At 49.0% G+C, this 15,183-nt stretch overlaps 1 protein-coding gene across 3 annotated transcripts in view; it reads left to right on the top strand.

Annotated features, from left to right (window-relative positions):
- LOC117058281 (acid-sensing ion channel 2) overlaps nucleotides 1-15,183 on the top strand; it is a 386,757-nt gene that overhangs the window by 337,893 nt on the left and 33,681 nt on the right. For all 3 annotated transcript variants that reach the window (XR_004427853.1, XR_004427852.1, XM_033169345.1), the window contains exon 3: nucleotides 8,393-8,520. Coding sequence is in view for 1 of the 3 variants with exons in the window: in XM_033169345.1 (XP_033025236.1) it covers nucleotides 8,393-8,520 (128 nt within the window). In the remaining 2 variants the exon portion in view is untranslated. The remainder of the gene's footprint in view (nucleotides 1-8,392; nucleotides 8,521-15,183) is intronic.

The raw sequence follows: 15,183 nt of genomic DNA, 5'->3' as shown, positions 1-15,183 counted from the left end.
ACCTAGTACAGTAGGTAACATGTGTCTCGTTTTTTGTTTATGTGTACAGATGGTTGGCAGGGCAGTCTGTGTCATGTTTCCAAATGTTAACTGACTGGCTGGCAAAGTGCAGCCTGTCCTACTCAAAAACTAAGAGGCCAGTTCTCTACAAAATAAGCTATGAATCACACCTAAGCATTTTAGAGAGGGAGGTGATCTTCCAAGTTAGGTAAAAAGCAAAGCAATACAGTGCAGTATTTCATTTTGAATTCTTTTAACAGACAGCTAAGGAAATACTGAGCATATCATTGGTGGCTCTTCTGGTCCATTATTGGAGGGTGGGGCTGAATTCAAACCCACAACCCCCTTTATTAGTCTTAACTACAATGTCACAAAGTTGTGAGTGACTCCCAAGGTTTTGTATTTTCAAAAATGGGGGAATTGCTGTGATTGCTAGTTGGTTCCTATAGTCCTGGGTGCAACTGCAGTCTGGTTTGTACCTGGTGAGACTACAATGGTACCCCGCAAGACGAATGCCTCACACAATGAAAAACTCGCAAAACGAAAGGGTTTTGCGAGTTTTTAGTTGACTCGCGAGATGAATTCGTCTATGGCTGTTTTTCGCAAGACAAATTCATCTGGCGAGGTACCACTGTAAGCCGGCACCGGAGCCGCACAGCTCCGGTGCCGGTCGGGAGGGGGCTGTCGGATCGCGCCCACCATCTTGGGTGGCCGGGCACGATCCGACGGCTCCCCTCCCGACTGGCACCGGAGGCACGTGGCAGCGCGTTTTAAGGCTGCAGAGAGCGAACAGCAGTCGCAAGACGAAATTTTCGCAAGACAAATAGTCTTGCGGAACGAATTAATTTCATCTTGCTAGGCACCACTGTATTCCAGTTATGCCTGCATTGGGTGTGACAAGTATCAGTCTCATCTGTCTTTTGTCCCTGCTGTTTCTCTGCCAGTTTATTTAGCCTCTGGCCTGATGAAGGGTACTGGAGAACTCAGAATCTTGCTCCTATAACACTTTGATTGGTCCTAATAAAGGTGCCACTGCCCTCTCTCCTCCCCTGCCTGCCCCGTTTTATGTTGTTTGCGTTACAAAGATCCCAAAATTATCTGGGCAGCAGGCAGCTGAAGTGTCCCAAAGGGCCAAAACTGAACAGTAAGTGATTACCATAATCCCTGCCCTTTGATGCAATTTGTCTGTGAAGTAAGTGGCTATATTATGCTCAGTTTTAATGAAAACATGTTTGTAACATAACACCTTGTAAGCTGCAGTCTCTGCAGTTACAATGAGAGTAAGCACCATTGACCTCAATAGGACTCCTGCGTAAATATGCATATATTTGCAGCGTATGTTATTTTTGTGTGTATAGTACATATCATGTGCTTTTTATTTTCTCCTGTGAGTTTTGGACAATGTAGTTTTTCATTCTTGCATTGCTCGTTAAAATCCACATTTTTGTGTAGTCCATTGAAATTCTGTTATACATTAGCCCTTTAGGCGCAAAATATGTGACAGCCCATCTGTCTCCTTAATCTGCTGTCTGACCACTGTGCAGGATCTCTACGCAAAGCTCCAAGACATTACAGACCCAGCTGAGAGAAGCCAAATGTGTAGAGACTGGCAGGGGTCCAATGTAGATCGAAGCCATCTACACAGTGGGGTTCACTCTCTCCCCTAAATAAGTCAGTGAACTATTTATTTTATTTTTCAAATTTTCTAATCTGAACTTAATTTCTATTCCTTCATCCAGACATGGATTCCAGGGCATTGTACATAAAAAAATCAAATATTGATACAGTACAGTATTTATTGAACTATAAAATGCAAAACAACACAATAAAATCTGAGATTCAATGAACCGAAAAACGCTCTGTTTTTAGCACCAACCAGCATTCAAATTGCAGCACATGAGCTTTTCAGAATTCTTATTTTAGGCTGGATTTCCACCAGTTTACTTTTAAAAAAAAAAGAATAAGGGGGCAATAAGATGGAAGAAGTAGCAGAACTTGCAGACATGTTTAGGGTAAGGCTCAGCCAAGTGCTGTGGTTTTGACTACTCTCAGAAAAGCAGCACTGAGGAATGAGAGCTGGTGTGGAGTAGCAGCTAAGGCTGTGAGCTAGAAATTCAAATTTCACCAAGTGGCCTTAATCCAGCCACTTAGCCTTTCTCCCTCAACCATCTGTTTGCAGTACATGGACACTAAGGTTGGCTTAACTAACAGGGTTGGCGGGAGAATATGCATATGAAATATACTTGAAATGCTCTGTATCAAGGACAGCCAACATGGTGCCTTCCAGAAGTTGCTGGACTCTAACTCCCATCATGCCTGGCCATTGGCCATGCTGGCTGGGACCATAGGAGCCAACTGCTAGGGGCCAAGGTCCCTTCAGCCCCCCAATAAAACATTTGAGCAGACCACCACCACCACCCCAAGTTGATAGGCATTACCATTCAAACGGTGTGTGTACGCTGCATCTTGTGATTGATTATGCGGGAAGAGTCCTGCCTGGACTCCCCCTCCAAAAAAATATTCAAGTTGCCACCCCTGTTGGGACCAATGGTAGTTTGAAATCCAGCAGCCTCGGGAGGGCACCTTATTGCCTATCCCTGGTTAAGTACCTGTTGTTGTTGTTGTTGTTGTTGTTGTTGTTGTTGTTGTTGTTAGAGAGGACACCTTCTTAACTGTAGAAAAACCATACAGCCTTAAGATCCACGTCTGCTTGTGACTTGCAAATCTGTTGGAGAGCCAAAATTCAAGCGAAGTAGTCCTTATATTGGCAAAGATTATTTGTTTTAGGATGCACGCTACATAAAAAGTCAGTAGGAGCCCATTTGAGTGGTGTTGCCTTGTAATTCAAGGACTAGATGGTGCACCTGTTTACACAAAAGAGCTATCGGGACATATACCTTTTGGTAGATCCGGTGCCTGCACTGAAGGAGCTGTGAAATGAAATCCAGTATTTGTTTATCTATACATTGTGCACAATTCAGGCAAAATCAAGCACCATTGATTTCAACTTAGCAAGTTTAAGCCCATGCTTAGTTTTCCAGTTGAAATCAGTGATGCTCCACAGTTCTTAACTTTGGCTGAATTATACCCACTGTATTGAACCTCAGCACTTTGAGACACTACACTTTCAACAACTAGGTGTTCAACACAACTGGCCTCCATGAAAAGGCACAGCACTCTCCCTGCGCTGAGGAGCTTACAATCCAAATTTCAACGGGGCAAGGAGACTGGGAGAGAAGCAGGTGGCCCGGGGCACTTGAGAGCTTGTGCAGTTACACTTTGCTTGGATTTCATTTGGGGATAGGGGTTAAGGGGCTAAGCCAAAGATTTTGCACAGAAGAGGTAGGTCTTAAGGCGGGGATTTGAAAGGAGCATTCTGGGAGGGAGTTCCAGGCTTGCAGGAAGCAAAGAGAATGCAAAATCACATAGTTGCATTTCACACATCAGCCTTCTCTCAGTGAGCTTGGGGTGTTCCCATGGAAAGACGGCAAGCCTTTCCCCAGCACACTTCCCACACTCATGGACAACAGCACCAAGTCAAGGACTTCAGGGAGATGGTATCCATCTGTCCCCCCTGTATGTCTCCATAATTGCCATGTTGGTTTCTGGCAAGATGGGTGTGATGCCACAAGGTTGACTTTTTTTTTTACTGAGGTTTTTGAGTTCTCCATAAGGCTCCAGGGACAGCACCTTTCCTGTCCTAGATATTACATAATGTGCTTTTTAATAATACACCTCGAGGCATATGGCCTCTGGATTTTGGCTGTGAGAGCAATCTGCTCAGCTAAAAATAGCTGGCATGCGTAATGCAGTTAGTTGCGACACCTTCTGTTACTCAGGGAGTCAGGAATCACAGCTTCACTTTACAAAGTGGCTTGAAGCAGAGAAGATGAAGGCTGGCCTTGCCTTCAATTTCTTAGCTTACAGCAGATGGGGCCACTTGTGTGTGTGTGTGTGTTATGTACACTAGCAGTCCAGTGATGCTATTACCTTTATCCTTGATCTCCCCAACTATCACCTGTTTTTTCAGTGTTGCCTTACTGCCACCCCAGTTGCTGACCAGCCAGCTGCAAATAAGGATGTAAAGGGGTGGCAGATCCTCCCCACCATGATAGTAGCACATGTGCCCAAATCAGCTGCCTTGCCACAAGCCAATATGTTCTTTCTAAGTGAACATCAAATTGGTCTCCAATTGGTCTCCAATGGATATCTTTGAGTCTATCCCTTGCCGTACCTAATTTTCTAAAAAGAGAGATTCTGCAGCCCATGGCTGTCTGGTCCTCTGTCTTGGAAGCCCTACAAGGCCTCATTGACATTTTACCCAACTTATCTCTGCTCATGTGACTCTTCAGCCTGGGCTTCTTGTGCAGCTATCCACGATGCTACCAGTTTTGCTTGGATATTGCCTCATTAGATGCTGACCTCCTCTTTGCTTAACTTGGCTTTATTGACAGTTACAGGTAGGTAGCTGTGTTGGTCTGCCATAGTCAAAATAAAAAATAAAAAAAATCCTTCCATACCAAGAACAAACTTAGTTGGTCTCTAAGGTGCTACTGGAAGGATTTTTTTATTTTTTTATTTTGTTTTGGCTTTATTGGAACCTGACAGGCTTACCAGAACCGGAACTTGGAGTTGCTTGACTGTACATTGCTCCCTATCTTAGGACTTGAACTCATTCCTTGCAGCCCCCTCTCTTCCCATGCTAGAACCTCACCCAACTGAGATCACTGCCTGGACAAGAACACTGCCCTCTACCCTTTTGCATATTTTTGTGCCCATATTTAAACAGCCCCTGTATTCACTGTATCTGCTGTTACTTCAGTGTCATTTTTGGCTGTGCGTGAAAGGATTTCTGGACCATGTGATCCCAGCCAATCAGGACTCCCGTAGTGAGCACGATGTCTCAAAGGGCCACGTATTTAGTTGTGTGGTTATATTATTGATAGCAAAGAAAACCTACCTGTTGCCTTTCCCTCCTGTTGAATGCCTCCCCATTGCCCAGGCAACCAGGCCAGTTCTCCTTGTTTTGTCATGCTGTGCTGATGGCTTCCAGCATTGATTGGGAATCCTTTCAGCAGGGGCTCGATGGGGGGTAAAGGTGTGAATCCTATTAGGCAAGTAATGTTATGAGGATGGGTGGCATCCACATTTAGATATGCATGCATGTGTTAAGATCATAAGAAGAGCCCTGCTGGATCAGGACAGTGGCCCATCTAGTCCAGCATCCTGTTCTCACAGCAGCTGACCAGATGCCTATGGGAAACCTGCAAGCAGGATTCAAGCACAAGAGCATTCTGCCTCTCCTGTGGTTTCCAGCAACTGGTATTCAGAAGCATTGCTGCCCTGAAATGTGGAGGCAGAGCATAGCTGTCATGGCTAGTAGCCACTGATGGTCTAATTCTCCATGAATTCATCTAATCCTCTTTTAAAGCCATCTAGGTTGGTGCCATCACTGCATCCAAATGCACGCCCCAGTCACCTTCTGCCTCAGCTAGGCATCAGGTTGACAGAGCGCCAGCCCAGTTCTCTCCACCGACAGGATGCCCGCTTGTGAACAGCTTTGATTCCTTTCACAAAGGAGTGCAAAAAAAAAAAAAAACCTGTCACAGGAGAGGGCACATTTTGTGTGCTTGAAACATGCCCTCTCCATTTCAGCTCACATCTTCTCCTAAGGGCAGTGGAGCAAGAGGCAGATTTGACCCAAGAGAGCACAATCCTTTGGGAAAGTTCTTCCTCCTGCACCAGCAGCATTGAAAGGAAATGGGAGCAACAGAGCGTGGAAGATTCACGAGGGACTTGGCACTTTGTCTTTCTGGGACGTTAACTAAGTTGTCATTGTCATCTTTGTCATTTATCATTTGCAACGATCCCCGTGTTTATTAGACACCATACATAAATAAAAATAACCAGGCTGCTGTCTGCAAGCTCACAATCTAAATGAGCCCTCTCCTAGTTCTGGACTTCTTCCCGCAGTTGCCAACTCAAAGATGGAAAGGGAAGCATTGAAATGCAGTTGGAGTGAGGCTTGGTGGCATTGCTTTTGGCTTCTCCCCTTCACCTTCCTTGGAAGTATGGGGTTGGCCACCCTCATTTCAGTGTGATGTGAAAGCCCCTCCCCATTTCCAAAAATGTTTGGAGTTAAGGTGTAATTTCACAGTTCTGTGGGGTGAATGCACTCTGAATGTTAGCTAATTTTATCTTGTTAAATGTGCCAGGGCTGAATCCTGGTGTGGCAGAGGGGGAAAACATACCCCTTACTGAAGCCTTGACACATCCTAGATTTGAAGGAAAGCACTCGCAGCTGCATTCATTCATCCCGGTTTTCTCCTTTCCCTTACTTGGACCTCTCCTATGCTTCATCCTTATGTCTCACAACTGTTTTCCTCGGCTGGCTAACGGATGGGCTCAGGCTTTAATATTTATATGTTTGCACACTGGAGAGCCATAATAACACCATGAAAAAATAATGATGGCAAGCTGTAATGATAAATCCATGCGTCTTAACAGTCAGGCTTTTGCCAACCTGAGTGAAAAGGTGTATCGCCTTTTACAAATGCACGCAGAGTGAGACTCTCAACAGAAGGAGCGGCCTAGTTGCAAAAAGTATTGCTCCGACGGGGCTTAGTTTTCAAGCCAGCTGTCACCGATCAGCTTGACCACCCTGACTGGCTGAAAACCTCCCCCCCCCAAAGAAATCCCACCAGCTGGCAGATCCTGTTCACAGAAGCAACAGGTTCCTGGAGAGGCTGTTTAGCATTACATAAGGGAGTGTTATTGTTATTTTGTGTGTGTCCTATTTATCTTTGAGCTGTTTTTGTGCTTTTGAAACAGAAAGGCAGAGTCTGAAAAGGTTATGTTTTAATAGGCTGTCCTCTGTGACACATCTGTAAAAGCCTTTTTAGAAGGAAGTTTAGTGGCGGACACCCACCACTACAGCCAGCTCATTGCTGCATTTCGTGAGCACACTGCTGGAATTATCCAAATGAGAAACAGGCTGGGTGTCAAGGGGGTTTGAACAAACATTGATCTGGAAGAGGTTTTTTTTTAAAAAAAACATGGATCCTTGTTGCCAGAATGTGAAATAGAAACTGTGGAATCGCTTGCACAACTCTGCCATCTGCGATGCAGGGAGACAGCTGAGCAACTTGGGGGACTGCAAGAGGTGAACGCAGGCATTAAAAAAGTCTTCCTCCAAATCCAAAAGCACAACATGAAATCTACACTAACACACACACACACACTCAGCTAAGGCTGAGACCAATTTTGGGAAGTTTTATGTACAAATCACAGCTTAGTGAGTTTTGAGAAGAATGACTAATGCTCCGACCAGACAAATTGGTGTTGGTGGTGCAGTGGAGAAAGGATGTGTGAATGAAGGCTAATAACCATGTTTCCTTGGTAATGTCTAGCGAAAAAGATGCATGGTGTGAAGTTGTCCAGGGTTTCCTCCGCTTCACTTTCTGCTACTTGCAAGGTAAGCTGGGGAAACCCCAGGTTGTATTGACACGTGATGTGAAAGAAAACCTCTGTTCCGATTCAGTTCACAAATTTCAGCATGGAACCTGTTGATTGAATTGTAATTCAACAGTTTCATGCTGCAGCTTCCCTTTGACTTGCCTTTATTCAAGGATAGTAGCTTTAAGGTCAGTAACACTTGAGTGTCCTAGAGGCCTGAAACATACCCCCTACCTGATTTTGGATATTAACATTTCTGATGTCAGGGATAATAATGGTATTGATTAACTCACAACATTTTGAGTGTGGTTTTTTGTTTCAGTTTTTTTTTGGGGGGGAATCATTTTATTAACAAAAAATAATAAATGCAAATAAATGACAAAACCTAAAGTTGCAAAACATAGGAGCAATACAGAGGTTGTGTTTCCAAATAAATAAAGAGCAGATGGTATAGAAGAATAAAAGCAGCAAAACACATGATGGAAACCAGATTTCACAATTTGATGGGGGAAGAGAGTTTTGTATATCTGAATTTGAGACCTAAGAGATGAAATCCCACCGCAGTATGGTACAGAAATGATTCAATGATTCCTTACCCTTAGAAAAGTGTAATTTTGAGTTATTTCCTCTGTGATAGCCAGAGTCCACACATTCTTGTTCTGTAATGTCTTCCATTTCTGGGCCAAATAGAACTTATCTGGCCCAGAAATGGAAGACATTACAGGACAAGAATATGTGGACTCTAGCTAGAGAGAAATGTAGCCAGCAGCTACAAAGAAGTTCCTTAGATTGGAAAATTGCTGTTTGGACAATTTTGGATATTGCCATTTCTGATGGCAGGGGTGCTGATTATGGTAGTGATTAAGCTTATCGCCTTTCTGAGTGTTGAAAGCACAAGATCGTCACTGACTAATTAAAAAAATTGTTCTCTTTGCAGATGAAACAACATTTGAAGCAGGAGTCAAAGTCCAGATCCACAGTCAGTCTGAGCCGCCATTTGTTCAGGAACTTGGGTTTGGCGTGGCGCCTGGGTTCCAGACTTTTGTAGCCACGCAAGAGCAAAGAGTGAGTCCCGCTTTTCTCATACATTTCTGCATTCTGTAGTTATTCCTTCTAAGGCTGCAAAGAGAGGAGAGGCTGAGGCTGCCTTGGTTAGATGCCATTTGAGAGAATACTATCCATAAGGCAAGGTGATGTGGCCACTTGAAGTGGGAGGTCTTTTAGTACCATGGACAGTGGCAGAATGGGGGAGAGGTCTGGCTGATGAGACTTAGAATGCTTCCAAACTGTTGCTGTTTTCGGGTGGCATTCAACCACAAATTCAGGTTGTGCAATTCATCGTCCTTCCTCATCATCCTCAGTTTATTTGTATGCCACTTTTCCACTCAATTGTGCCCAAAGCGACTCACAGTGTATCAAATGTACAATAACAATTCAAAGCAAATGAGAAACAATTACATAGAAAGAACAGGATATTTTAATGCTATCATCATCATCACCACCACAGAGGTGTCTATGGAGGGGATATATTCATTGAAAATGCTGTATTGTAACTTTTGAATACTTTTTCTTTTTTTTTAAGAAAGTAATAATCGCATATCAATAAGTAAAAAGACAACAGAAAAAACCCAGTCCATGCAAAACTGTGTAAAAGAGTAGAAATAAGCTAACCTGGTTTCAATAACAAAATTAACATTTTAAATGAAGGTCTGGTGCAACACACAAACACAAATTTGACCTTTTTTCGCAATAAGGAAAATGACAGGAAATGCACTTGAAAGTGTGGGATAACTTTTGATTGATACAATGTCATCTACCCACCCTGCAGACAGAATGGATAAATAGCCAACTGTCATCTAACTTCCCTGTAAATTTGGTGCGAATAAATCAGGGTGAATGCTTAATAAAACAGGCAGACCGGGAGTCACTACAATCCTTTAGGAAGTTCTGCACGACTCCCTTCAAACAGCAGGGGATGTCATTTGGAGTTCCCATCTCAGATGGCAAAATGTTTAACCGTTTTGTTTATTTTAAAATTTTATTTACATGTTTATAGATCACGCTGTCATATAAAATATCACAAGGCAGTATACATCCGATTTTTTTTTAAAAAAAACCCACAACACTACAGTTGGAACAATAAAAGCATCTGACACGTTAGCAAAAGCTGGTTGGCAGAGGATCTTGGCTTTGAGAGGCCTGCCTAAATAACACACTTTTCAGAAGATGCCTGAAAGCGAGCAGGGTGGCAAGGAATTCTACTGCAGGGCAGTTGCAGCACACTTAAGGGTCAATCCCAGGTAAATGCCAGCCGAGCCTGAGGAACATGTGGGACCACCAAACATGCCCCATCAGAAGAGCTCAGCAATTCAAGTGGAGGATAAGGAATGGTCCAATCCTTACCGTGGAGCATTCAGTACAGTGAAATGAAATTACTTAGAAGTGTTAACAAATTTTGCAACCACTGTGTGCATTGTCGGAAGCAGGTGTGCAATTACAAACAGCAGATGCGGGTTGAGGGCAGCGCAGCAGGTTCCCTTGCACAGGGTGCCAAACCAAGGGGGTGCCTTCCAGCCTCCTTCCCAAAACCTAGTAAGGGCTTGCTCAGCTTTGGGAACCAAGCCCTTACTAGGATCCTTCCAGAGCCTAGGATCTTTTCAGAGTCTTGCCCGCACAGGGCGCCATATTACCAGGGCCCTCCCCTGCAAACAGTGGGGCTTTTGACCCATAATTATCCCTATGCACTCAGTATTAGGTGCTGTGAGCCCACAGCCAACCTCTGAGTCTCAAGACCTGTGAATGTAATGTTACCACCTCTTCACTAAACTTGTTTTACCAGCCACACATAGAGACAGAGAGGGAGGGAGAGAAACCGACTCTGTTGAATTCTACACCATTTATTCATTCATCCACATGCAAATTTTTAATAATAAGCATTTGGATATATGTGTCTGGGGGGCAGGTAAGATCACTCTGGTCCCAATTAGGACCAATTACATTCACCATGAAAACTGTCAAGTTGAAATGTTGCGTCCCTCTCCGCCTTGGAGGAAACCTTTATGGCCATATTGATGAAAACTGCACATCTGCAAGACAGGAAAAGGGGTGGGGATCACAGGGCAGCTGGAGAGGCAGATTGCAGGAGGGCTGAGATGATGAATGAAAGGCTTTGGCACAGGACTTGAAGGAGAAGAAGAAAACAGCAGGACAAGGACAGGTGTGATGGCCTGGGAGTCAGACTCTGATGCTGAACCTGAGGGATCCCAGCCTGCACAGGATTCCCCGCCTCCAGAACCAGCTGAGCCGGGGCCAGGGCTTGAGCCTGAAGGATCCCCACCTGTGCTGGATCCCCAGGTGCAGGCATCAGCAGAGTCTGCTCTGGCTCCTGATGGGAGGGAGGACCCATTGCCTGCAGGTGCTCCACTCCCAGCCTCTTCAGAGGAAGCTGAGGCATCCCCTGGGTCCAGTAACCCACCAGCCTCTCCTGAGCTACAGAGGCTCAGGGCAGAGAGGCGAAGGGAGTTAAGTGTCTGCAGGAGGAGTGCTCGCCTCCAGGCCCGGAGGAGAGGCGAGTCTCCAGAGGATCGGGGCGGCCCTAAGCATAGGGCCAGATAAAAGCCAGCCAGACCCAGCCCAAGTTGCGTGAGCAACTTAGTTGCAAGCGTGTGCTCAACCTGCAACCTTGTGCCTGAACCTGCCTTGGACCTTGACCTGCTCCCTGCCTTGCTCCCCGCCGGATTGACCTCCTTTGGACCCCTAGACCCAGGACTGGACGTGGACCTCGCTTCATGGACAAACCCTTGGGGCCAGCACAGTTTGCTCACGCCACACCCGCACTCCCCCTTCGCTGGGGTGCGTTTGGGAGGAACTAATAGCCATGGCTGACCAGGCGGCTGCGCTGGTGGCATTGGCCCAGGAGAACCAGGCCTTGACCCACACCGTGCAGCAGCTAAGCAATGTGGTTACGGCGCTTCAGCAGCGTTTGGATGCCTTACCGGCTCCTGGGGCCGCCGCCCCAGCTCCTGGCAAGTACCCCGTGGCCCTGCCAGAGAAATTTGATGGGTCCCCAGCCAGCTTTCCCATGTTTCTCGCCCAGGCCAAGCTGTATATTCAGGGGCGAGCTCGGGATTTCCCCGACGACCGCACCAAGGTGCACTTCCTGATCAGCTTGCTGAAGGACCAGGCGGCCAAGTGGGCGTTGCCGCTGCTCCGGCAAGACTCCCCCTTGCTGACAGACTATACGGGGTTTTGCAATCTTCTGGAAACCACGTTTGCCAACCCTCAGAAGGGGAGTCAAGCCAATCGGGCAATTCGGCGGTTGAAACAGGGCAAGTCCACAGTGGCCATCTACGCCACAGAATTTCGGCTGCTGGCGCAGGACTTGACCTGGAACGACTCTGCACTGCGGGACCAGTATCTCGAGGGACTTTCAGACGAGGTACTGGATCAGCTGGCCACGTTGGATCGCCCTGCCACACTGGATGCCCTCATCCAACGGAGTCTGCAGATAGATGATCGGTTGGAGGACCGTCGCCAGGCCCGGGGCCGCCGGCACTCCGGGCTCCCAGCGCCGGTGCTTCCCTGCAGTTCCGTGGCCAGAGCTGAGTCATTGGAGGAGCCGATGCAGCTCGGGGCAGCGCGGCCTCGCCTCTCCCCCTCGGAAAAGACTCGGCGTCGGGAGGGGAACCTGTGTCTCTACTGCGGTGGGAGTGGACACTACGCCCGAACCTGCCCTGAGAAACGCCAGCCGCAGGTGAAACGGCCAACCCCAGTAGCCGATGGCCCAGGCTACCTGGGGCCCCAAGCATCGCATGATGGGCCCTCACCAGTGGAATTGCAACACCTCATGATACCGGTGCGTCTATACCCCCCCGGTGGGCCCTGGATTCTCACCCACGCTCTGGTGGATTCGGGGGCAACCCGCTCCTATATGGATTCTGCCTTCGCCACTCAGCATCAGGTGCCGCTTCAGAACAAGCCGGAACCAGTACAGGTGGAGGCAATTGACGGACGGCTCCTACGCTCGGGCGCGGTTACTCGGGAGACCCAGCCCTTGGTCCTGTGCTACCAGCAGCACCGGGAGGTGCGAACCCTGGACATTGCCACCATGCCCCGGTTTCCCCTGGTGCTTGGGATGGACTGGCTGGAGTCGCACAATGTTCAGATCGACTGGGTCAATCGGACTGTACGCTTCCCAGACCCGGGTTCCCATGCTCAGTCCGAGTTAGTAGCAGCTGCCCCCATGGGGCAGGCTGTGTCAACGCTCCCTGCCGTGTACCAGGACTATTTAGACGTGTTCGAGGAACAGGGAGCAGACCAGCTGCCACCTCATCGGTCCTTCGACTGCGGCATAGACCTCCAGCCTGGGGCGCCCCTGCCTGTAAGCCGCCTATATTCTCTTTCGGAGCCAGAGCGTGAAGCCTTGCAGGACTTCCTTCGCAAGAACCTGGAACGCGGGTTCATTAGGCCCTCTACCTCACCCACTGCCGCTCCTGTACTCTTCGTTAAGAAGAAGTGTGGGGAGCTTCGCCTCTGCCATGACTACCGGGCCCTGAACAAGATCACCATCCCAGACCGGTACCCCTTGCCCCTTATTGCAGAATTGCTGGAGCGGGTGCAGGGGGCGCAGATGTTCACCAAACTGGACCTCCGAGGGGCCTACAACTTGATTCGGATCCGTGCCGGGGACGAGTGGAAGACGGCATTCGGGACCCGGTATGGGCAGTTTGAATACCTGGTTATGCCGTTCGGATTATGCAACGCACCCGCCGTGTTTCAACGGTACATCAACCACGTGTTCCAGGACTTGCTAGACAAATACGTGGTGGTGTACCTAGATGATATTCTGATTTATTCCCGTGACCCAGCCCGTCACGAGAGTCATGTTCGGTCCGTGTTGCAGCGCTTGCGGGAGCACCGCCTGTATGCCAAGCTCAGCAAGTGCGAGTTCCACCAGCGGTCAGTGGACTTCCTTGGACACCGACTCTCCCCTGACGGGGTGCAGATGGACCCTGGGAAGGTGGCTGCGGTTCGAGAGTGGGCAGCGCCCCGGAACCGCAAGGACTTACAGCGGTTCCTAGGGTTCGCCAACTATTACCGGACCTTCATTGCAGATTATGCTCATCGCACCACCCCATTAACCCGACTGCTGCGCCCCAAGACACCCTTCTCCTGGGATGAGGAGGCTGAAGTGGCATTTCAGGGGTTGAAAGCCTGTTTCCAGAGGGCGCCGATTTTACAGCATCCTGATCCCTCTCGTCCCTTCGTGGTGGAGACTGATGCCTCCAGTACGGCTCTCGGTGCCATCCTGTCTCAGCAACACGGACCCGATGCGCCGCTGTTACCCTGCGCCTACTACTCCCGGCAGCTCCTTCCGGCGGAGCGTAACTATACCGTGTGGGAGCGGGAACTACTGGCCATCAAGGTGGCCTTTGAGGTCTGGCGCCATCATCTTGAGGGGGCACGACACCCGGTGGAAGTGAGAACGGACCACCGGAATCTGGAGTACCTCCAGACCACCCGCAAGTTAAACCAAAGGCAGATCCGGTGGGCGCTGTTTTTCTCCCGGTTCCAGTTCCGGATCCGCTACATCCCTAGCTCCCAAAACCGGAAAGCGGATGCCCTGTCCCGGAAACCCGAGGACGTCGCAGACACTGTACAGCAGGCAGTACCGACGACTATCTTACCACCAGCCACATTCCTGGCCACTCAGGAGGCCAAGCCACTGCAGGCTCGGGTGCGAGAACAGCAACGGGTCGACGCTTGGGCTCAGGAACGGCTCCGGGAACTGTCTGACGGGTCATGCCCTCGATATCCAGGGCTGGCCCTGCACCAGGGCCTACTGCTGCACCAGGGTCGTCTATACATCCCACCAGGACCATTGCGGGCTGAGGTTCTCCAGATGTCCCACGATGCCCCAGCAGCAGGGCACTTTGGGCGGTACCGGACCACTCATCTGGTAAGCCGGGAGTTCTGGTGGCCCCGCCTGAAGGCTGATGTGGCACGCTATGTTGCTGGTTGCGATGTCTGCCGGCGGGCCAAGGGTCCTACTGGGCGACCCCCCGGTCTGCTCCAGCCATTACCAGTCCCACCACGTCCCTGGCACACGGTCTCACTGGACTTTGTGGTAGACTTGCCCCCATCTCGTCACTGTACCTGCCTCCTGGTTTTCACGGACCATTTCACTAAGATGGTGCACTGTGCCCCCTGCCCGTCCATACCCACAGCTAAGGAGACGGCTCAACTGTACATGCAGCACATCTTCCGCCTGCATGGCCTTCCCGAGCGTGTGGTTTCTGACCGCGGCGTCCAGTTCACATCCCACTTCTGGCGAGCCCTGCACCAGACCCTTGGGACGGAGGTCTGTCTATCTTCGGCCCACCACCCGCAGACCGATGGCCAGACGGAACGGGCAAATGCGGTGCTGGAGCAGTACCTCCGGTGTTACTGCAGCTTCCAGCAGGATGACTGGGTCGATCACTTGCCATTGGCGGAGTTCGCCTACAACAATGCAGTGAACGCCTCCACCCAGCAGACCCCGTTCCAGGCCTCCTACGGCTACCATCCACGTTTGTTCCCGGACGTGCTGCCAGCTTCCGCGGTCCCCGCAGTGACAGACTGGCTTCAGGAGCTTCAGTCCCAGCAACAATTATTGATGGAGCAACTGCGCCAGGCCAAGGACGCATACAAGGCCCAAGCTGACCGACATCGTCAGGAGGGGCCAGAACT

The sequence above is a fragment of the Lacerta agilis genome, chromosome 14 (assembly GCF_009819535.1).
Source record: "Lacerta agilis isolate rLacAgi1 chromosome 14, rLacAgi1.pri, whole genome shotgun sequence".
NCBI classification, from domain to species: Eukaryota; Metazoa; Chordata; class Lepidosauria; order Squamata; family Lacertidae; genus Lacerta; species Lacerta agilis.
The sequence above is the reverse complement of the archived record's forward strand: the minus strand, read 5'-3'. Positions and strand labels throughout refer to the sequence as shown.